This window comes from Anolis sagrei, chromosome 1, assembly GCF_037176765.1.
Source record: "Anolis sagrei isolate rAnoSag1 chromosome 1, rAnoSag1.mat, whole genome shotgun sequence".
NCBI lineage: Eukaryota > Metazoa > Chordata > Lepidosauria > Squamata > Dactyloidae > Anolis > Anolis sagrei.
This window is the reverse complement of record NC_090021.1, coordinates 107,609,590-107,632,480: the sequence shown is the minus strand read 5'-3', so window position 1 is coordinate 107,632,480 and position 22,891 is coordinate 107,609,590. Positions and strand designations below refer to the sequence as shown.

Sequence of the window (22,891 nt, the reverse complement as noted above, 5' to 3'; positions counted from 1 at the left end):
CTTAAATTTGTGATTCAAAACACAATTTGTAACTGTTGAAATCATGATTATAACATTTACTCTTCCGTGCAAATGCTTTCAAACAATCACCAGAATTACTTCGTTGTTGTGTTCCTCAAATCATTTCAGACTTACAACGACCCTAAAATGAACCTAACACAGGGGATTTTTTTTCTTCAGAAAGGGTTTACCATTGCTTTCCTTTGAGGCTGGAAAAGAATAACCTGCCCATGGTGCCTTTCCATAGCTCACCAGGGATTCAAATTCTCCAGAGTCTATACTGTAGAATAAATGCACTCTGATACCACTTTCGCTGGCATGCCTCAATGCTACAGAATCCTGAGATTTGTGTTAAAACCATACAGGAGAATTTATTTATGTATGTATTTACAGTATTTATATTCTGAGCTTCTCACCCCGAAGCGGTTGCTCCTGACACGACAAAAAAAAAAAAAAAAAAAAAAACAACCCCGAAGGGGACTCAGGGTGGATCACAGAATACATATATGGCAAACATTCAAAGCCATTTTATACACTGACAAGACAGACAACAGATAGAGGTATATTTAGGCATTTTCTTATCATTCGGCATCTTTTTGTAGGCTGTGCTTGGGTGCTGTCACTCCATCTCCTTGCTGAAGAGTTTTCTTTGTTCATAAACTTTCCTCCTTTTTTCTGATTGAAGCCCTGTGCCTAAAACACCTCCCCACTTAATGAGATTCCTTTTTTATCTATTCACATTACTATTTTTGATCTGCTAGGTGGGTGGGGAGCTGGGCTGAAGGTCAGGAGCTCACCCTGACCCAGCTTCAAACTGTCAACCTTTCGGTTGGCAAGATTTACTGCATCTGCAGCTGTTGATTAACCTGCAGTGCTAAAGCCAGCCCAAGAGAAGCAAAATATGTCAATGTTAGAATGACAGGCCCTAATTTCATGAAGATATTATTTTTGTTTTCGTTATTTAAGACCGTCTGTTTGTTTATGCACTGAGTCGCTTCTGACTCTTTGTGACCTCATGGTCCAGCCTACACCAGAGTTCCCTGTTGGCCATGGCCACCCCCAGCTCCTTCAAGATCAAGCCAGTCACTTCAAGGATAACATCCATCTTGCCCTTGGTCTGCCCCTCTTCCTTTGTCCTTCCATTTTCCCCAGCATCATTATCTTCTCTAAGCTTTGCTGTCTTCTCACTGTGTGGCCAAAGTACTTCATTTTTGCCTCTACTATCCTTCCCTCCAATGAGCAGTTGGAAATTCCGATACCAATCCCAACTTGCATACACATTCAAATTAAAGAACAAACCTACAGAATCGATCTTGTTGGTAACTTGGGGACTGCCTGTATTAAGTATAAAAGACTGTGCATTTGGGGGGACACCCTGCATCTAGAAATGCCTTACACCAGCATTTTTCAGCCTGGGGGTTGGAACCCCTGGAGGGGGGTCGCGAGGGGGTTTCAGAGGGATTGCCAAAGACCATCAGATACATATATTCCTGCTGGTCGTAGGAACTCCTTTGGCAGGGAAGGCTGAAGATCTCTCCACCTGTCCTTCTCTTCCTTTTTGGAGACAGACAGTGAATCCTCCCACCAAAGGCCCTCCTCTGCTGTGATTGGCCAGACTCTCAGCCAAGGGGAGGGCTGTTTCTGAGACTCTAAGCTGAGAGGGGAAAGCAGGCATGCTCGGCACATGGCAGCATGGATGTGCATGTATGGGCAAGGGAGAGTGTTTGATGCTGGAGGGAAGTTCATGCCAGTAAGTTCCTTCAAGGCATGGGAGTTCTGTGTGGGAAGTTTGGCCCAATTCTATCGCTGGTGGGGTTCAGAATATTCTTTGATTGTAGACAAACTATAAATCCCAGCAAATACAACTCCAAAATGTGAAGGTTTATTTTCCCCAAACTCCACCACTGTTCCCACTGTTGGGCATATTCAATATTTGTGCTAAGTTTGGCCCAGGTCCATCATTGTTTGAGTCCACAGTGCTCTCTGGAGGTAGGTAAACTACAACTCCAAAACTCAAGGTCAATGCCCACCAAACCCTTCCAGTATTTTCTGTTAGTCTTGGGAGTTCTGTGTGCCAAGTTTGGTTCAATTCCATCACTGGTGGAGTTCAGAATGCTCTTTAATTGTAGGTGAACTATAAATCCCAGCAATTACAATGCCAAATGTTGAGGTCTATTTTCCTCAAACTCCTCCAGTGTTCACATTTGGGCATATTGAGTATCCATGCCAAGTTTGGTCCAGCTGTATCACTGTTTGAGTCCACAGTGCTCTCTGGATGTAGGTGAACTACAACTCCAAAAACTCAAGGTCAATGCCCACCAAACCCTTCCAGTATTTTCTGTTGGTCTTGGGAGTTCTGTGTGCCATGTTTGGTTCAATTCCATCATTGGTGGAGTTCAGAATGCTCTTTGATTGTAGGTGAATTATAAATCCCAGCAACTACAACTCCCAAATGACATCAATCTCCTCCCCCCCCCCAACTCCACCAGTATTCAAATTTGAGAATATCGGGTATTTGTGTCAAATTTGGTCCAGTGAATGAAAATACATCCTGCATATCGGATATTTACTTTATGGTTCATAACAGTTATGGTTGGGGGTCACCACAACCTGGGGAACTGCATTAAGGGGTCGAAGCATTAGGAAGGATGAGAAATAATGCCTTAAGACAGAGAAGAGCCTCCTTTTCGGAAGATGCGGCCCTTGAATGGGCTGTCCCTTGCCCAGGGCTTTGGCCAGGCGGTGCCCTCTCCAGTCGCCCTTCGGGAGGGATGCCAGGCGGCTCCTCCCTCCCTCCCTCCTTCCTTCCCTCCTTCCCCCTCCTTTGGCGCATCCCTTCTCCGCCCACCGACTGGGAAAGACCCCAAACAGCTCCGAAGCCGGGGCCGCATTCGCCTCTGCCAGAGCTGCTGCTGCTGCCTTGCCTTGCCTCGCCTCGTCTCCAGAAGCCCTCCCTCCATTCAAGGCTTTGCCTGAATGGGAATCTCGGCGTGGCTGCAGGCTCCCTTGGCACTTCTGCCCCAAACCTTAAGGAAGAGGCAGAGGAGAGAGTGACTCCAAAGACAGAGAGAGTTCATGCTGGACCTCTTGCTTGAAGCCCAGGCGTGCCAGGGAGCATCCAGTTGCCATCGGAGGTAAGGCTGAGCTGGTGAGCTTTCTTCAGCACCCCAGAACCCAGAGAAAGGGGTGGAGGATGTGGAAAGGAGGCTGTTGATGTTGTTGTTGTTGTGGATGATGATGATGTGTTATTATTATTCCTCCAACCCAGCTACCCTTGGAGGAATGGGATTTTCAAAGTTGTGTTGTCCAAGATTTTCATGCCGGAATCACTAGGTTGCTGTGAGTTTTCTGAACTTTATGGCCATGTTCCAGAAGCATTCTCTCCTGATGTTTCGCCCACATCTATGGCAAGCATCCTCAGTGATTGTGAGGTCTGTTAGAAACTAGGAAAACGAGGTTTATATATCTGTGTGATGTCCAGGGTAGGAGAAAGAACTCTTCTCTGCTTGAGCCAAGTGTGAATGTTGTAACTGATTGGCATTAAATAGCCTTGCAGCTTCAAAGCCTGGATGCTTCCTGCCTGGGGGAATCCTAAATTGGGGGTGATTAGCTGCCCCTGATTGTTTCAAAGTTCCTTTAGAATTGCGCCTTTATGAAAACTCATTGGGGGGTATATTGCCTCCAGTGAGGCTTTTCACATCTGCATGGGTTTGAGAAACTGCCATACACAGACAGGAGAGCTGAAATAGCAAGATGCATTGGGGAGAATGGAGAATATCCAACATTTCTTTGATGCTGCAAAGTGGAAAAGAAATTAGGGGGCAATTGGATGCACCTTTCACTTTATATTTAATGGCATGCAGTTGCATCACAGCAGGGTATCTACACCGTGGAATAAATGCAGTTTGACATCACTTTAACTACCACTGGACTCCTAGGAGTTGGAGTTTTACAGGATCTTTAACCTTCTTTGCCAAAGGATCCTGGTGCCTCACCAAACTACAACTCCCATGATTCCATTGCATGAGCCCTGGCAGTTATAGTGGTGCTAAACTGCATTCATCTGACAGCACAAGTGCACCCTAAATTTGATGTTAATCATAGAATCCTAGAGTTGGAAGAGACCACATGGGCCATCCAGTCCAATCCCCTGTTATGCAGGAAATGCACAATCAAAGCATCCCTGATAGATGGTCATCCAACCTCTGTTTAAAAGTCTCCAAAGAATGAGCTGAATGGGAAGATGTTTGGGGGTCACCTGGAATAATAGACTGCATAAATTTGGGAAAGCAATAGTGTGAATATTCTCTCAGATGTGCCTACTACTATATGCATGGGGAGGATAAAGTTAAAAAAACCTTTGGTTTTGCCCAACTGGCACACAGAGTCAGCCTTGAACGGAGAGCCTGCTGAGCTCCTGTACAGATCTGTGAGTGTGAGAGATTTCGCTGCTCTGCACGACAGCCAACTTTTACATTCAGAACCAGCCATGCCTTTCCTTTTTGGAAAACTGACACTAATTTTATCCAGATTGCCTCTTCCAGCACTGACGGGGCTGTGTGTTGGAATCACAAAAGTCCCTTGACTTGGGTTACTTATTTAGTTTTCAGCTCTCAGAAGCCTTGTCTAAATAAATGAAACGTGCTCAAAAGAAAGAGGGAAGAAAGTTGAAAGGGGTGGGAGGGACCTTGAACCCCAAAGTGTGGGGAAACTGAAAATTTGAAAGAAAAAGACAAAGGGATTTTGATTAGTCTCTAATAGAGAGTGAGTTTGTGGCTACGGCTCTTCTCCAGGACTTTAGGCTTTGGTTTATGTATCATTTGCTTAGTTCAAAGAATGAGAAGCAGAACAAATAGATGAAATGTCAAAGCCAATTTCCAACTTCTTCGCACCTATCTGGCTAGGGAACTTCTGTATTCTTGGAGCTAAGGTGTTGATACTTGGGGAGGGATTATGCAGTTCTTTAAGTCATAGGCCCCTTTTACACTGTAATATAAAATCCAGATTATCTGCTTTGAACTGGATTATATGGCAAGTTTAAAGCACATACATGGATTATATGGCAGTGTAGAGTAAGTCATACTCTACACTATTCTCTGCTTCCTTGATTTTATTGTTGTTTTTTTTGTAATAATCAGTGCTGACCACCATTATATTTTAAGACACTTTTGACTTATGCTTTTTTATCATGTCAGAAGCAAAATGAGAATACAGTTATAATGTATAAAAATCCCCACAAATGAAGTTAAAAACTTCGCATTATGCTAAATTTCCTTTGACAAGAAGCTGGCCACTTGGAGTGCTTCTCGTGTCGCTGTAAGAAGGTCCTCCATTATGCATGTGGCAGGGCTCAGGTTGCATTGTAATAGTTTGTCTGTAGGTTGCCCCTTTCCACATTTGCATGTTGTGGACTCCACTTTGAAGCCCATTTTTTAAAGTTAGCTCTGCATCTCATGGTGCCAGAGCGCAGTCTGTTCAGTGCTTTCCAAGTCGCCCAGCCTTCTGTATGCCCAGGAGGGAGTTTCTCATCCGGTCTCAGCCACTGATTGAGGTTCCGGGCTTTAGCCTGCCACTTTTGGACTCTTGCTTGCTGAGGTGTTCCTGTAAGTATTTCTGTAGATCTTAAGAGGCTGTTTCTGTAAGTTGCTGGCATGCTGGATGATATCCAAACAGACGATGGGCTGGAGATGTCAATGCCTTAGTCCATTCATTATTGGCTGCTACTTCCTGACAGATGTCAGGTGGTGCAATACCGGCTAAACAGTATAATTTCTCCAGTGGTGTAGGGCATAGACATCCTGTGATAATGCAGCATGTCTCATGTTTTAACATGGTGAGATGTATTCCATACTTGGCAGGCGTACTCAGCAGCTGAATAGCAAAGCGCAAGGGCTGATGTCTCCACTGTGTCTGGTTGTGATCCCCAGGTTGTGCCAGTCAGCTTTTGTATGATATTGTTTTTAGCACCCACTCTTTGCTTGATATTCAAACAGTGCTTTTTATAGGTCAGAGCATGGTCCAGAGTGACTCCCAGGTATTTGGGTGTGCTGCAATGCTCCAATGGGATTATTTCCCAGGTAATTCTCAGAGCTTGAGATGCTTGTATCTTCTTAAGGTTAAAAGCACATGTCTGCATTTTAGATGGATTAGGTATCAGCTGGTTTTTCCTGTAGTAGGCATCTAAAGCTTTGGAGAGCTTCTGTTCCACTATTTCAAAGCTCCCTGCTTGGGCAGTGATGGCATGATTGTCAGCATAGATGAAACTCTGTCCCTTCTGACAGTGGCTGATCATTTGTGTAAATGTTAAACGTTGATGAAGCAAGCATGCTTTCCTGAGGCAGACTGTTCTTCTGTTCTCACCATTGCTTCTCTGACACTGGAACTCGGCAAAAAAGCTCCTGTTTTGTAGCAGATTCCCTATGAAGCTGGTGAGGTGATAATCCTTTATGATGCAGAAGGCTTTCATGGCCATATTCATTGGGTTGTTGTAGGTTTTTTGGGCTATAGGGCCATGTTCTAGAAACATTATCTCCTGAAGTTTTGCTTACATCTGTGGCAGGCATCCTCAGAGGTTGTGAAGCCTCACACCGTCTGAGGATGCCTGCCATAGATGCAGGTGAAACGTCAGGAGAGAATGCTTCTAGACCATGGCCCTATAGCCCGAAAAACCTATAACAACCCAATCCTTAGTGATATTATACATTTTTCTCAGGACTTATGCTGATCCTAAGACAGGATGGCCATAAGTCTTAGGGTTTTCCTGGCAAGATTTGCTCAGAGACAATTTGTCTTCCTCTGAGGCTGTGACTTGCCTAAGGCCACCCAGAGGGTTTCCATGGCTGACCTGGGCTCCAGAGTCCCACACTTAAGCTAGTATACCACATTTGCTCAAATAAATAAATAAATCAGCAGCTATGAATTATTATTTTGCTTTTTAAATGGGGACTATAGCAGACCTTGGTGGAAAGGCTTAGAAGGGAACGTGATTTAGTAACTTGTCAAAGGTGTGCTTTGGAGACTTCACAGGTCTTTCTTGCATTGCAAAGTGTAAGAGGATGAGTGCTGACAGCCCTAACCTTAAGGACTCAGTCAAGTCATCATCAGTCACAGAGAAAAAAAACCCCAGCTAGGTTTATTTATTTATTTTACTAAGCATAAATCTGTCTCTTCTTGCAGCCCTTTCAAACTTTGTTTTGGAGGGCTGGGGAGGAAAAGTGGAAATTTGTCTTCCTTTGTGAGCCACCAATCAATCATAGAGTGAGAGTGTAGTCACCATTAACTCCCCTTTAACCTTTGGGTTGCATTCTCCCACACTTGTAATGGGGACATGGATGACTCATGCACAAAGCTCCCAGGACTCATGGGCAGCTTGTGAGCTGCTATTTTGAAAACACACCACTCTATTGTACAGAGAATATAAGTGTAGGAGGAGGGAAAAATTGAATTGGCTTATAAAATCCTGATTTCTTTTCTCTCCAAAATATCCTGGAAACTCTTAACAAGCACACACCTTGAAACTGCAACATTTAATGCTTTCCTTACCACTTTCATCACTGAAACTAAATTTAGCAAATTTGACAAAAGTGTAAGTATCAGATAATACTGTTTCTTCTAAATAACTATGGTTAGATCCAGAACAGAGCCATTGAATGAATTAATCCATGTTGAGTCAACAGCTAGATAAATTCAACTCATTCAGTGGGTTTACTCTATTTGGGAGTAACAATAGGATTTGGCCAAATTGTGCTTGGAATGATGGAAGGGATTGTCCCTCATGGAGTAATTGGGGGAACTGGTATTTAATGGTACTGCAGAAGTCTGAAAACTCTGGAGTTACACTTTTGCAGTAAGAGCTGAACATATTTAGGCTACTGGACTAACACTAAGGAAAGCAAAGTTTTCAGATCCAAAGATGGACTGGGTTTGTTGAGTCATTTCCAATGTGTTTCATGGCCAGAATCACTGGGTTGCTATGAGTTTTTCAGGTCATGTTCCAGAAGCATTCTCTCCTGATGTTTCTCCCACCTCTATGGCAAGCATTCTCAGAGGCCGTGAGGTCTGTTGGAGACTAGGCAAGTCAGGTTTATATATCTGTGGAATGTCCAGGCAAGAATCAATCAGGAACAGCTAACACCTCCTAACAAAGGATCCCCCAGGCAACAACCAGTCTGGCTTGGAAGCTGCAAGGCCATTCAATGGTAATTAAGGTGGCCAATTGCAACATTCACACTTGCCTCCAACAGACGAGAGTTCTTTCTCCCACTCTGGACATTCCAAAGATATATAAACCTCACTTGCCTAGTTTCCAACAGACTTCACAACGTCTGAGGATGCCTGCCATAGATGCAGGTGAAACGTCAGGAGAGAATGCTTCTGGAACATGGCCATACAGCCTGGAAAACTCACAGCAACTCATTTCCAATGTATGGTAACTTTATAGGAAATCTATCATGGAGTTTTCTTGCCAAGATGATATGCACAAGCTCACCCAGTGGCCAAGCAGGGATTTGAACGCTAGTTTCCAGAGTCCTAGTCCAACATCCACGCCACTACACCCATTTGCAGATATAGCAGTAGATCAATCTAAATCTCCTTCCTTCACTCTGTATGGAATACCTTAAGTCACTCACTATTGGTAACTTGGTGGTGGTAGTGTTGATAGTAATGGGTCCAGATCAAATTCCTTTTAAAATCAGCTATACATATAAAATCTACATAGGATTTTAGCTTTAGCAACATTAAAAATCAGTTAGACAGATAGAAGAGATGAAGTATTGGATAAAAGCATAACTTGACAACTTTGACCTCCACGTGGGTCTTTGGACTAACTAAGCATCATGCATACAATTCAAGGTCTTGGAATGCAGGAATTTCCTTACGTCCCACTGTATATGGGGAGATCTGCCCAGAAAAAACTTGCCTCTACGGCTGGAGCCTTCAGTGGTGCAGTGGGTTAAACCACTGAGCTGCTGAACTTGCTGACTGAAAGGTTGGTGGTTCAAATCTGGCTTCTTCTGCTAGGCCCGGCTTCTGCCAACCTAGCAGTTCAAAAACATGCAAATGTGAGTAGATCAATAGGTACTGCTCCAGTGGGAAGGTAACAGTGCTCCATGCAGTCATGCTTTCTTTTTGTCATGTCAGGAGCAACTTGAGAAACTGCAAGTCACTTCTGGTGTGAGAGAATTGGCCGTCTGCAAGGACGTTACCCAGGGGACACCCGGATGATTTGATGTTTTTATCGTCCTTGTGGGAGGCTTCTCTCATGTCCCCGCATGAGGAGCTGGAGTTGATAGAGGGAGCTCGTCCGCCTCTCCTCGGATTCGAACCTGCGACCTGTTGGTCTTCAGTCCTGCTGGTAGAGGGGCTCCTGCAGTCATGCTGACCACATAACCTTGCAGGTGTCTATGGACAACACCGGCTCTTCAGCTTAGAAATGGAGATGAGCACCACTCCCAAGAGTCCGACACGATTAGAGTTAATGTCAAGGGGGAACCATGTTGATTAGTCTCAACTAGACTAGATACACTTAATCTTTTTTGAATGGTGAGTCAATAGTTAGCTAATTCCAATTGATTTAAACTCTTTGCTCTAGTGAGGACTAAAAATAGGGTCTAGACCAGTGGTTTTCAACCTGTGGGTCCCCAGATGTTTTGGCCTTCAACTCCCAGAAATCCTAACAGCTGGCAAACTTGCTGGGATTTCTGGGAGTTGTAGGCCAAAACACCTGGGGACCCACAGGTTGAGAACCACTGGTCTAGACCTACGTTCCCATGCTAGATTGTAGGAAATAAAAATAGTATTAGAACGATTTCATCCTATAACAGTATTGCAATTTATTTGTGAATAAGATAAAATGGGATTCTAGACAATGTGATAACCCACCCCCCAAAACAATAACAAAGGACAAAAGGAGAATAGCAAGGTAGATATATAAGGTACATGGAGTTGCCTTATATATAGTCAGACCTCTGCTGTTACCACAATTCAGAAATAACTTGAAGGCACAAAACAGAAACAATAGCAATATTAATGTCATCAGTTGGAGTTCTGGGCATACAAAATACATGCTGTGCCACTATACCAGGGGTGGGAAATCATGTTGCCCTTCTAATACCTTTGAAGTAGAATTCCCAGCATTCCCCGCCATTCACTATACAGTCTGGGATTTATAGTATTTGCAGTCCACAAATTTTGGACTTGACTATTGCTGGACACCAGATATCAATGACAGTATATTCATTCTAAGAGCAATTGCAAAAACATACAGATGCAGCCATAAGAGATTGCAGAAAGCATCTCATTGGATACATCTGTATTTTCCTGCCCTCTAGTGGCTGCAATGAAAACATATTTCCCAAGTGCTGAAGATGAAAGTGAGATTAAAATGAGCAGATGCTGATTATTTAAATTGTTGAGTCAGTGCTTTCAGAATAGATTGAAAATGTAAAAAGGGGAAAAATAAAAATATTTAAAAGATATCATTACATTGACAAGAGAATTGAATAGATTATGTTAAATGCTAGCAACCTGCTATTCAATTTGCCAAATCAGAAGATTAGCTTTTCCAAATGATGTGCCGAATTGGCTCATGGAGGGGAACAATGTTAATTAGCACCAGTAATCTATTAGCCCCCGAGACCCCTTCTACACTGCCATATAATCCAGATTATCAAAGCAGATAATCCACACTATCTGCTTTGAACTGGATTGTATGAGGCCATATAAAACCCAGGGCCTTCCACACAGCCCTATATCCCAGAATATCAAGGCAGAAAATCCTATATTATCTGCTTTGAACTGGGTTATCTGAGTCCATATTGAGATACTGTGAGATTTTCTGCCTTGATATTCTAGGATATAGGGCTTTGGGGAAGGGCCCCTAGATTATCATTTTTGAACTAGGTTATATGGCAGTGCATACTCACATAATCTAGTTCAAAGCAGATAATGTGGATCATCTCTTTTGATAATTTGGATTAAATGGCAGTGTAGAAGCAACCTGATTTTATACTGCCATATAACCCAGTTCAAAGGAGATAATCTGGATTTTATACATCAGTGCAGAATGGGTCTGAGTTGCTTTTTGATGGGGGACCTTCTAGTTTCTATTCAGAACTGAATCCCTCGTAGGTTTAACTCAGACCCCTTCTTCACTACCATCAAAGCAGATAACCCACATGATCTGCTTTGAACTGGGTTATATGAGCCATAAACTGATATAATGAACTGGATTATGTGAGTCTATCTTGCCATATAATCCAGTTCAAAGCAGATAATCTGGAATATATATGGCAGTTTAGAAGGTGCCTCAGGCCCCTTCTGCACTGTCATATAATCCAGATTATTAAATTTGAGAGTCCACATTGTCTGCTTTGACCTGGATTATATGAGGCCCCATCTACACTTTTATATCTGCATATAATCCAGATTATCTGTTTTGAACTGGAGTATTTGGTCATGTAGACTCATATAATCCAATTCAAAGAAGATCATTTATTTATTTATTTATTTACTAGGCGACTTGGGGCGGTTTACAGTGGCAACGATTTGATGCTCAAAAACACCATAAAACATTTAAAAACTAACACATAATATAAAACCATAACAAGAATACTAAAAGCATACATCATTTGTGTCTCCTAATAAAAACATTGTCCTATTATGTGGGTTATCTGCTTTGATAATTATATGGCAGTGTAGAAGGGGCCTCATATAATCCCCACTTCAAAGCAGATCATGTGGACTATCGGATAACCCATATAATCTGGATTATATGACAGAAGAGGCCACAGATTCTTCTTTCCTTTGTCATCATTTATTATAAATGGTCAGAGGTAAGTTAGGAATGCTCCTTTGAGGAGCTGAGCACTTTTTCTAGAGCAGATGTAAGAAATCAAGTGACCTTTACCAGCATTGCCAATGTTGAGGAATACTATGGTCCCACATCTAAAGAATAGCATGAATCCCACTCCTTGTTGTGCAGCAGGCTTCTCAATGTGGCATCCTCCAGATATCTGGGACTATAACTTCTATAGACCTAAACAGCACAACTATTTAATGGTCATGATGTCCATATAGCCTACTTAGGAAAGCTATCCTACAACTGCAAGTGAGTCACAGAGTGAGCTCCCACCCTGTCATCACAGGGGCTACGAAAACAGCTCTTTCTATGTGACATTTTGCAAGAAGCTAGGCAACTCTTGTACTACATATGGAGCAGACAGAGGGGCAGAAGCTGACAGGGGGAAAGTGGGAGAAGATTTGCACTAAGGTCTGCATGCCTACAGGAGGCACCAGTGGTAGATATGTATGTGTGTAGGCCTTCAAGATGTCTATCGATTTATGAATTTCGTTGGGTTTTCTTAGGGAAAGGATACTCAAGAGATGGCTTGCTATTCCCATCCTCTGAATGGCGGTGCCACACCTAATATTCATTCATGGTTCCCTATCCAAGTATTAACCTACCAAGATCAGACTGGATTTGGCACCTTGAGGGCATTTAGAACCACCTGAATGTTTCCTGCTGGTCTGATTTGTGTCCTCGTAATGTAGCTTGACAGATTATCTCTGGAATAATGTCTTCATTCACCTCTTTTTTTCTCTCCCCATCATGTAGCAGCAGGTAACATAATCTCCTTGTATCTAGATGGAGTTGCTATAATAAAGCTTCTTTTTCCTTTGCTGTTTTCTCCAATATCACACTTCCCTCATCTCTGCACAGGCCTTTACTCCACTTCTGGGAGACACAAACGAGCGAGCGAGTGAAGGAAGGTGGTGTGTCTTGACTCTTTCCTCGACATTTTTGAAATGAGGGGGAGCTGAATCTAGGAAGATCAAGGAGAAACTAGGGCAGGGAAAGTTTTGAAGCTTTCCTGCTACAGCTGGAGCAGCCCCGCAGTGCTACGGTCTCCATTACATCACAAGTGCCAAATAGTCAGAGGTTAATTACAAGCTACCTTTCTGAGTTTGCTTGGCTGGGGAACATGTGTTTAGCAGACCAAAAAATAATCCCAGTAGCTGATGTGGTCTTTGTGGCAGTGTTGGGGCTGCTTTCAAAGGGATGCATCACTGCTCTGCCTATTTCTCTGTATTAACTCTTGCGAGGAAGGCAAGCTAGAAGTAAATCCAATTGGAAAGAATCTCTCCTTTTGGAAAGAGGGAGAACCAGGGCAGAAGATTGAAAAATGCTTTGTGTAACACAAGCCTAAATTTTCTTCTAGCTGAATGGACGATAAGGCAGTGTATACACAGATGATAAGGCAGTGTATACTTCACTAAACACCAATCTCCAGGTTCTGACACTGCTCCTGTCACAGCAGCCATTCAACCTTCACAGCCATCCAGTGGCCATGGCAGAATGAGGAGATGTTGAGGGGCAGATAAGGAACATCCGGCCATAATCCTGCATTGAAAAGGATGAGGCTCCTAGTTCATGAAAACAGTAGCCCTAGGTTTCCTGTCCCAACAAGAATATTGTTTATAAACAGTTGTTCTACTATTACTTCAAAGACTATGCTAGGGTTGGACTAGTCCTTTGGGCAGATAATCTAAACCAGGGGTTGTCAAACTTTCTCAACCGCAGAGCCCTTTTTGAAGCAAACGTTTCTTGTGGAACGTATATGTATAAGTGTGTGTGTGTGGCAAAAAGGCCCTCTGGTGGCGCAGCAGGTTAGATTACTGAGCTGCTGAACTTGCTGATCAAAAGGTTGGTGGTTCGAATTTGGGGAGCAGGGTGAACTCTAGCAGTTTGAAAACATGCAAATGTGAGTAGATCAATAGGTACCTTTTCTGTGGGAAGGTAACGGCGCTCCTTGCAGTCATGCCAGCCACATGACTTTGGAGGTGTCTATGGACAATGCTGGCTCTTCGGCTTAGAAATGGAGATGAGCTCCACCCTCCAGAGTCAGCTATGACTAGACTTAATGTCAGGGAAAACCTTTACCTTTATATATATGGCATGGGCTGGGCTGGTGGCAGATGGACGGAAAGTGTTTGTATGAACTAATATACACAGTGCAAAGAAAAGAAAAGAAAGAACAATACAATATTTAAAATGAAAAACAGACCCCACAATCTCTGAGAATGCCTGCCATAGATGCAGATGAAACGTTAGGAGAGAATGCTTCGGGATCATGGCCATACAGCCTGGAAAACTCACAACAATCCAAAAACAATTTTAACCAACATAAACTTAACTGTATTTCAGTGGAAGACCCCAGGGGCCATCCAGTTCAACCCCTCTCTGCCTTGCATGAAGAACACAATCAGAGCACCCCCAACAGAAGGCCATCCAGTCTTTGTAATAATAATAATATTAATAATAATAGCAGAAACCCCAGAGGCCATCCAGTCTAACGCGCTTCTGTCATGCAGGAAAAACATAGTCAAAGCACTCCCAACAGATAGCTATCCAGGCTTTGTAATAATAATGAACAACGACAATAACAACAATAGTAGTAGAAACTCCAGGGACCATCCATTCCAACTCGCTTCTACCATGCAGGAAAAATACAATCAAAAGCACCCCCAACCGATGGACACCCAGCCTTTGTAATTAAAATGAATAACAACAACAACAACAACAACAACAATAACAGGAAGTCCAGGGGTCATCCTGTTCAACCCATTTCTGCCATGCATCAAAAAAAAAAATCAAAGCACTCCCTGAGCAGTGGAGGAGAAATACGGTTTTGGGAAAAAAGAAAACGTGTGGTGGGGTCTGGGCAGTGAGGGAAACAGTCTGGGTAGTGAGGGGGGTCGAGGGAGAACAGGTTTGTGCCCTGGGAGGATGCTGCTACTACTGCTGCTGTTTCTGGCAGCTCAAAACTTTCCTGTATTTCTCAAGGGCTCCACGGAGCACAGTTTGAGAACCTCTGTTCTAGATAGTTTAAAAGCCATACATTTATGTTTTAATCAGGTTACACACTCCAGCCTTATTGGATCCTGATCATTGTTTTTATTCCTCCAGCTTAGAATATTTGAGCCAGGGGCTCTTCTGTACCTTTTCTTTAGCCTTTAATTCTGACTTGAGAATGATTTCTTTTGCTATTATGTGAACCTCTGCCTTGTTTAAAATATCTAGGACATATTATATATATATATATATATATATATATATATATATATATATATATTCTGATTTGCACTTTAATTACAATATCTAACCCACAGAATCTAACCAGACGATCCTTAAATTTCTAGCTTTCAAAAGATAATTAGAAGGAAAAATGCTGTTGAGGTCTCCATAGATCTGAAATTATGAAATGAGAAAAGGAGGCCAAACTCTGTTCTCCAAATGGCAACAGCCAATGCTTTTGTAAATATTTTGAAACATTACACTTCACTTTGGAGAAGCAATGCTTTATTGTTTACGCAGTTTACCAGTATGCAGGAATCTTGGATCTATGTGTAGGTTTGGCATAGGCTAGAGAGAAAGTTGCTTCACATCTTACATGCAAATGTGTTGTTTCACCTTTTTCTTTTTCGAAGTCGAATCCCAGTTTGCAAATTATCACTTGGTGCTTTTTCCTCATAAGGGGAAAGATGTATGAACCTATTAACCTTTCATCACAGTTGGAAAGAGGACCCCTGATGGCACAATGGGTTAAACCCTTGTGGTGGTAGAACTGAGGACCGACGGGTCATAGGTTCGAATCCGTGGAGAGCGCAGATGAGCTCCCTCTGTCAGCTCCAGCTCCCCATACCCTTGCATGGGGAGAAGCCTCCCACAAGCATGGTAAAACATTAAAAACATCAGAGCATCCCATGGGCAATGTCCTTGCAGACGGCCAATTCTCTCACACCAGAAGCGACTTGCAGTTTCTCAAGCTGCTCCTGACACACACACACTCACACTCACACACAAAACCAAAAGAAACAAAACGTTGGAAAGGTTTTGGAGCTTTAACTATATGGCATCCACTTATAGGAAGGATGTTTGCAGGGTACTGTTGAAGGACAATCATGTTTAGTGGATTTGGGACAGAACGCAACAGAATGCCTATGTTTTGATTAAAGATATACTGTGGGTAGAAAACTGGGGTGGAAGAGTGATGGCCAGGATTGGAAAGAGAAAAGGTCCTCTCACAGCTGTCTGGGAAACAAAGGCAAAACAACCACACCACTACCAACATCATGCATATAAGGTTTCCTAGTGTGGTGTCCCTGGCACAATGTGAGCTCCTCCATGGCTATTTTAAAATTAAATATAATGTTAGAAAGGATTCACTGATGGAACTCCAAGTGGTGTCATGTATACCTTAGGGTGGAAATGCAGTGTAGTATTTTGTGCAGCTGCATACAGCTGGCCCATCACATCTTTGGATTCTACATCCTGAGACCCAGCCATACATGGATTGAAAAATATATTTTAAAATCCAAACAGAAAACCTTGATTGTGCAGTTTTATATAAGGGGCACTATTTGTGTTTAATGGGGCAGATTTTGATATCTATTTGGATGCTGATGGTAGTGGTATTGGAATCAAACCCAATGTATATTATTTATTTTATTCATTATTTATTGACAGTATTTATACCCCACCCTTCTCTGAGAGTGGCTTACAGAACACCCATACAGCAAACATTCAATGCCAGTCATGCTATTAACAAGAACAAACAACACAAACAGAGGTAGAAGCAGTTTTTCCCATCTTATTTCCGACAACTTGGAGGTCATTCTTGACTCCGGCCACAGGGGATGCTGTCACTCCATCTTCCATGCTGAGGAGTTTTCCTCCATTAAGAGTGCTTTTATTATCTCCCTGCTAAAAGCGATGCCTATTTATCTACTTGCATTTCTGCTTTCGGCCTGTTAGGTGCGCAGGTGAGCTGGAGCTAATGGTGCTCACCCCGACCTGGGATAGAACTTCTGACCTTTTGATCAGCAGGATTTTTCTTCAGCACAGCAGTTTAGCCTGCTGTGCTAAGATCAGCCCTTTATAGCTCTGTCCTAAATCTGTGCTATTTTGGGGCACCTTGCAGAGTTTTATCTTTAGTTCAGTATTCTAGTTAAACTATAACTGGTTGACCTGAATCAAATACCCATATTCACCCTTTTCAAACTAACTTTTATAGGAATGAGTTCAGTTGCCAATCCGACACCCTAGGAATTTTGCAAGTTTTCTTTAATTCATTAGTTCACTTGCATACATGGGCATCAATGCATTTGGAAAGCAGTATGCATTCCAGCTAATCCTAGGCTTACCACAATTCCATAGCTTAGGCCACCATGTGGTTAAAAGCAGAGTGAATAGAAACAAAAATAGTTTATGATTCCTTCTAGGTTTTCCCAGCTAAATGGCTTATATAGGTACTTAAATTTTGATATAATCAAATGGAGAACAGAATCACAAAAATCTAAAATAAATAAAGTTACTGTTGTTTGCCTGAGGGGCCTATCGTATTCTGTTTATTGCCTTTATTAAGAGTAATGTGGCTATTTTTATGGCCTGTGTGATGAGACAAATATAGTGTTATATTTATATTAAACCTCTATGAATTTACTGTATTTTAAACTCACTCTTTTTGTCTCTCTGTGTGCTTCTTAAACAGAAACAAAGACAAGATGGGCTGTGTTCTGCTGTTACTACTATTTTCCATTCCCTCTTTTCATCTCATTCATGGGATAGATGTAGAAGAAGATTTTAGTTGGCAGTTAAAGAAATTACCCCAGATTGTAAAGGAAAAGACTTTCTCCCTAGATACTCCTAAATTTGAAGGAGAGGGCAAGTTGGAGCTGAGTGGAGTCTGTGGGATTGAATGCCAAAGGACACTCCCAGCCCCGCGTTTGGCTGACCTGAATGAATTGCTCTCCTACGAGACCGTCTTTGAGAATGGCACAAGGACCCTGACAGAAGTTAATGTCCTTGGGATGGATCCTGATCCAGTGGCAAATGCCACTGCCAAGGGCCTGTCAAGAAGGAAGAGGCAGGTCTATGGCACAGACAGTAGGTTCAGCATTTCCGACACACGGTTTCTGACCAACTACCCTTTCAACACAGCCGTTAAGATCTCCACAGGTTGCAGTGGCATCCTGATTTCCCCAAAACATGTCCTCACAGCTGCTCACTGTGTGCACGATGGCAAAGATTATATGAAAGGCAGCAAGAAGCTGAGGGTGGGGTTGCTGAAGCTGAAATCCAAAGGCAGTGGCAAGAGACGCCGAGGTGCTGCCAGGAGGAGCAAGAGGGAGGCATCGGAGGTTGAGGTTCACCACGTTGATGCTAAACGACTTCGACGGAGGTCTGGCAGCAGTCGAGCTGGCAGAAAACAAAAGACGTCTGGGCTGGATGAGAAGAAATCTGAGCGAAAACCTTCTTTCCAGTGGACCAGAGTTAAGAGTACTCAGATCCCCAAAGGCTGGTTGAAAGGTGTAACTGGAGATGTTGCAGTAGATTATGATTATGCTGTTTTGGAACTCAAGCGTCCCCATAAAAAGAAATACATGGATCTGGGCATCAGCCCAGCTAGTAAAATGATGCCTGGAAGCATGATCCACTTTTCTGGATATGATTCTGATCGCTCTGGCCAGCTGGTCTACCGCTTCTGTAGTGTTTCGGAGGAATCCAATGATCTCTTCTACCAGTATTGTGATGCTGAGTCGGGCTCTACGGGATCAGGAATCTACCTGCGCCTTAAGGAACCCAATGAGAAAAAATGGAAGCGCAAAATTATTGCCATTTATTCGGGTCATCAGTGGGTGGATGTCAATGGAGAACAGCAGGATTACAATGTCGCAGTTCGAATTACTCCCCTTAAATATGCCCAGATATGTCTCTGGATAAATGGGAATGAGAACTGTGCCCAGGGGTGACAACATCCGACACATGCTCCCTGAGTATGGAATGGTGCTATATAGAGAAGGCCTGCTGGACATTGACTTGCGTCTGATTTTGTTTGAACTTGAAACCAGCAAATACCCTGTAATAAATTGAGAAACTGAAAGCATTTGTACAGCACTTACCAGGATTTTTCAACTAAGTTTTTTAAATTGACCATAGACACAAGGTGCACTTAAAATCTCAAATTGTATTACTATATTTATTGTTTTTACATTGTGGTAAATGTGAGTCTTTCCTACTCTACAGCAAAAAATAATGACTCCTTGTTTGCTTGCATTTTTTAAGGAGAAGTATCTTCTCTTGCAATTGGTACTCTTAAAGTATGTGATTATTTTGTTTTCAACTTATTTGCTTGTCTCAGGGGTTTTGCACCAATAAGCATTTTTCTATTAATGCAGATTACTTATAGTATCTGCTAGACTACCCAAATTATGAAACACTGGGATAAGACAAGGAAGAACGTTTTCCCATAGTACATACTGCAGAGTCTACACAATGTAGATCATACCGTTAAGATAGTGTACCATAGATTATTTAGCCAAACACAGGAGTTTCATTTCCTTTGGTACTAAAATGGCAAAGTGGGGGGAATGAATGTAGCACCCATGAAAGAAAGCCATGATTAAAATGTAATGCTTGTCAACCTAGTTTTGAAAGTTATGTAAATCTGGAAAGTAGGAAAGTTGTTTGTTTCAACCAAACACGAATCACTTTCTGATTGTTTCTTTTTGAAAATAATGCTCCTTTTTGTCGCAAGGCAATAGTGATAACTACTAATTCATGATTACAAACTAATACAGAGATAAACAGCTGAAAGATCCACAGGCCTGTTTTAATGAATTAGTCATCTTGGCTTCAAGAGTGAAGTCGGATCAATGGTCTGAAGCAGCCAATTGGTAAATGTGCCCTCCTTTTTGCTTCCAAAAATATGGCGAGGGAAGTTTAACAGAGAGGAGAGCTCCGTTCTCTCAGCTGAAAACAAAACTGGCCCATCTATCAAAATGAATGAGGTAGAATAACAAATCATTGGGATAAGATGACTGTGGTGCTATGATTTAACAGTCAAAAACACAATATTTTTAGTCGAGTTTGTAGTAGAGAGGGGGCAACTTGTCTGGCTTTCCAGATGTTGTTAATTGGCCATTCTGTGACTCTTTGCCATTGGTTATGCTAGATATAGCTGATGGGTGTCAAAGGATAGCTGAAGGGCTAATCATCACCTTTGCAATCTTCAACTAATCAAAAATTATCAGAACATTCTACAGAATAAGTAAGTTGACTCTTATGTAAATATATGAGATATGTAGCAACAAAACATTTAGATTCACTGCAGTCTTTTCAACTTCAACATTTGGTATGTATGCTTTTAATGTGAGCTTGAAGTACACATTTCATGCACTTCTTTAAAAGTGTATAAGCTCAGCTTTCTCTTTCAGATGCACCTATCTATGGGCCCTTTCACCTAGGACTCTGCCACACAGCCCTATATCCCTGAATCAAGGCAAGAAATCCCAAATTATCTGAGTGTGGACTCCTATAACCCAGATCAAAGGAGATATTATGGGATTTTTTGCCTTGATATTCTGGGATATAGGGCAGCATGGAACGGCCCCCAGCCATATAACCCAGAATATCAAGGTGGAAAATACCACAATATTTGCTTTGAACTGGGTTGTCTGAGTCCACACTCCCATATATTCCCGTTCAAAACAGAAAATCTGGGATTTTCTTCAGCTGTGTGGAAAGGACCTATGACAAACTCAACAAAATGCTCTTTGATACGTAACATTAAGATGCATGTTCTAGGTCATATATGCTTGATTTTTATTAATATTACTGTAATTCAGTTTTTGATTTGCATTGTTAACATTCGTTTGTATTGGTGCTCAAGAGAAATATGTGCCTTAAATTCTGAGTGATGGCAACCCAACCATAGGCTGTCTTGGCATGATTTATTCAGAGGATGTTTGCCATTCCCTTCCTCAGAGGCTGAGAGAGTGTGACTTTCTCAGAGTCACTAAACTTGTTTCCATGGTTAAAGCAAGGATTTGAACTGTGGTCTCTTGGAGTCCAACATTCAGAACACTTCACCATAAGGACTATTCATTGGACTTCCAAAAAATGTACCTCTATCATGTATGAATGAGGTATCCTGAAGAACATATTTTTGTAAATCATGATTGTAAATCAGTAGCAAATTTACTACTTTCAATGATGTTATTTCTGTTATATTGTAATATGTGCATTTGAAAAGCATCCCAAACAAAACTAACATCTATAACAACAGTTCACAGTACTTATATTGAATCATTTTCATTGTACATTTTTGTTTTTCATTTTTTTTAAAAAAAATTAATTGTGAAAGAAACCAAATACACAACATTGTGCATCTTCTTGTTCTCAAAACTAGGACACTAGTAAGAAATGCATTAAAAAAGTATAGCAACAGTTGTGGCAAAATTATTTATTTTATCATGTCTAATAAACTTCTACTTTACATTAAAATAGATTTAAACAACTTCTGCTCAGCTTATTATTTTAAAAGTTTTCTTCCTTTACATGTAGAGCCTAAAATGGGGATGGACAAGAATGACTATCAAACCTTTTCAGCACGGTCGATGATGGGAGTTGTAGTCTACCAACATTTGAAGGCTGTGTTCTTAAAGAATCTGATCACTTTCAGTGAAGTGAATTTCTTCCTTTCCCTTCTTAAAAACAGATGAGCTATTTTAAGGTAGCAAGTCATGATGATTTAAGTGATTAATACCTATATGTTTTAGGATGCTGCCATTTTGTGTTAAAATTTATATTGGGACACACAAATCCATTTTAATGTGATTGATGCTGTGGCCCTTCAGCTGTTTTTGGACTACAACTCTCATAATCCTATTCTAACAACCATTCAGACCATTCAGATATAAGTGCTACAACCCACCAATATCTGACCCTCATGCAACCAAACATCTTGAAAAATTCATTTTCAAGATGATAGAAGGAATATTATTCATAATAGAGACATTACCTAAAGAGGAGTAAGAGCTATTTAGTATACTAGCTGTGAGCATCAGTTACTCCCAAGCAAACAACAAAATATAAACCCTTTGTGTTGTCGAAGACTTTCATGGGCCTCACAACCTCTGAGGATGCCAGCCATAGATGTTGGCAAAACACCAGAAGAGAATGCTTCTGGAACATGGCCAGACAGCCTGGAAAACTCACAGCAACCCTTTAAACTCTTTATCAATGAAGGCAATTGAGTGACTCACTTCCCAGATATTTCACAGATGTGATTGAATTTCACACCAAAGCTTTCATTCTGGCAAAGTCAGTGTAGCACAGCTTGTTATTGTCAATGTTTAAAACAGTAAGACTCCCATGTAAACAAACTGTGTGATTTGGTTAAAAATAAGTTTGAGCGGAACATTATCCATTTATTTTTGCTATATTTATCTAGAAGGGCCTTTTCCTCATGAATGTTCACTTTTTTCATGCTTTCAGTCTTTACGTCCTTAACTTTAGGGGCTGATGGTGTCAGCTATATAGCACAACCTCCATATCCATGGGACCAGTATCTGTGGTTTCCTTTACCCATCTTTGACAAAATATGCCCTTCTGAGGCATTTTCTAGACTTTCCAGCTCAACTCTGGTATTCTTGGGCTGGAAGTTCTTCATTCCAATAGGGTTCACTTTTATCTGCAGTTTTGCATTTCTACACAAAGTCTGGAAATATAAATGAGGGGCCATACTATGTCTCCCGCTCCTCCTAGATGCCATGTTCTAGCCCACAGGATATAATGTATGATGTGAAAGACCTCTAGTGATGAAAGCCATTGCTACTCAGAGCAGACAGACTGCACTCTCCTACACTGAACGATGACCTGAATCCTAAGTGGAAAAAAAAACCCATTGAGTTGAGTTGTTGACTCAAAATTTACTAATTGGTTTCATAGAATCATAGAATCAAAGAGTTGGAAGAGACCTCATGGGCCATCCAGTCCAACTCCCTGCCAAGAAGCAGGAATATTGCATTCAAATCACCCTTGACAGCT

The 22,891-nt window shown here is 41.8% G+C and overlaps 1 protein-coding gene across 1 annotated transcript; it reads left to right on the top strand.

Moving 5' to 3' along the window:
* Positions 1-2,839: 2,839 nt before the first annotated feature.
* Positions 2,840-21,359, top strand: PRSS35 (serine protease 35). Its single transcript, XM_060752976.2, has 2 exons — positions 2,840-3,134; positions 17,553-21,359. The coding sequence occupies exons 1-2, from the start codon at positions 3,076-3,078 to the stop codon at positions 18,811-18,813; spliced, it is 1,320 nt and encodes a 439-aa protein (XP_060608959.2). The 5' UTR covers positions 2,840-3,075; the 3' UTR covers positions 18,814-21,359.
* Positions 21,360-22,891: the final 1,532 nt, after the last annotated feature.

Bases quoted from the DNA above. Each gene is read 5' to 3' on its own strand.
- PRSS35 (XM_060752976.2), top strand. From the start codon at position 3,076: ATGCTGGACCTCTTGCTTGAAGCCCAGGCGTGCCAGGGAGCATCCAGT. The intron at 3,135-17,552 runs GTAAGGCTGAGC...CTTCTTAAACAG, and splicing joins GCATCCAGTTGCCATCGGAG to AAACAAAGACAAGATGGGCT.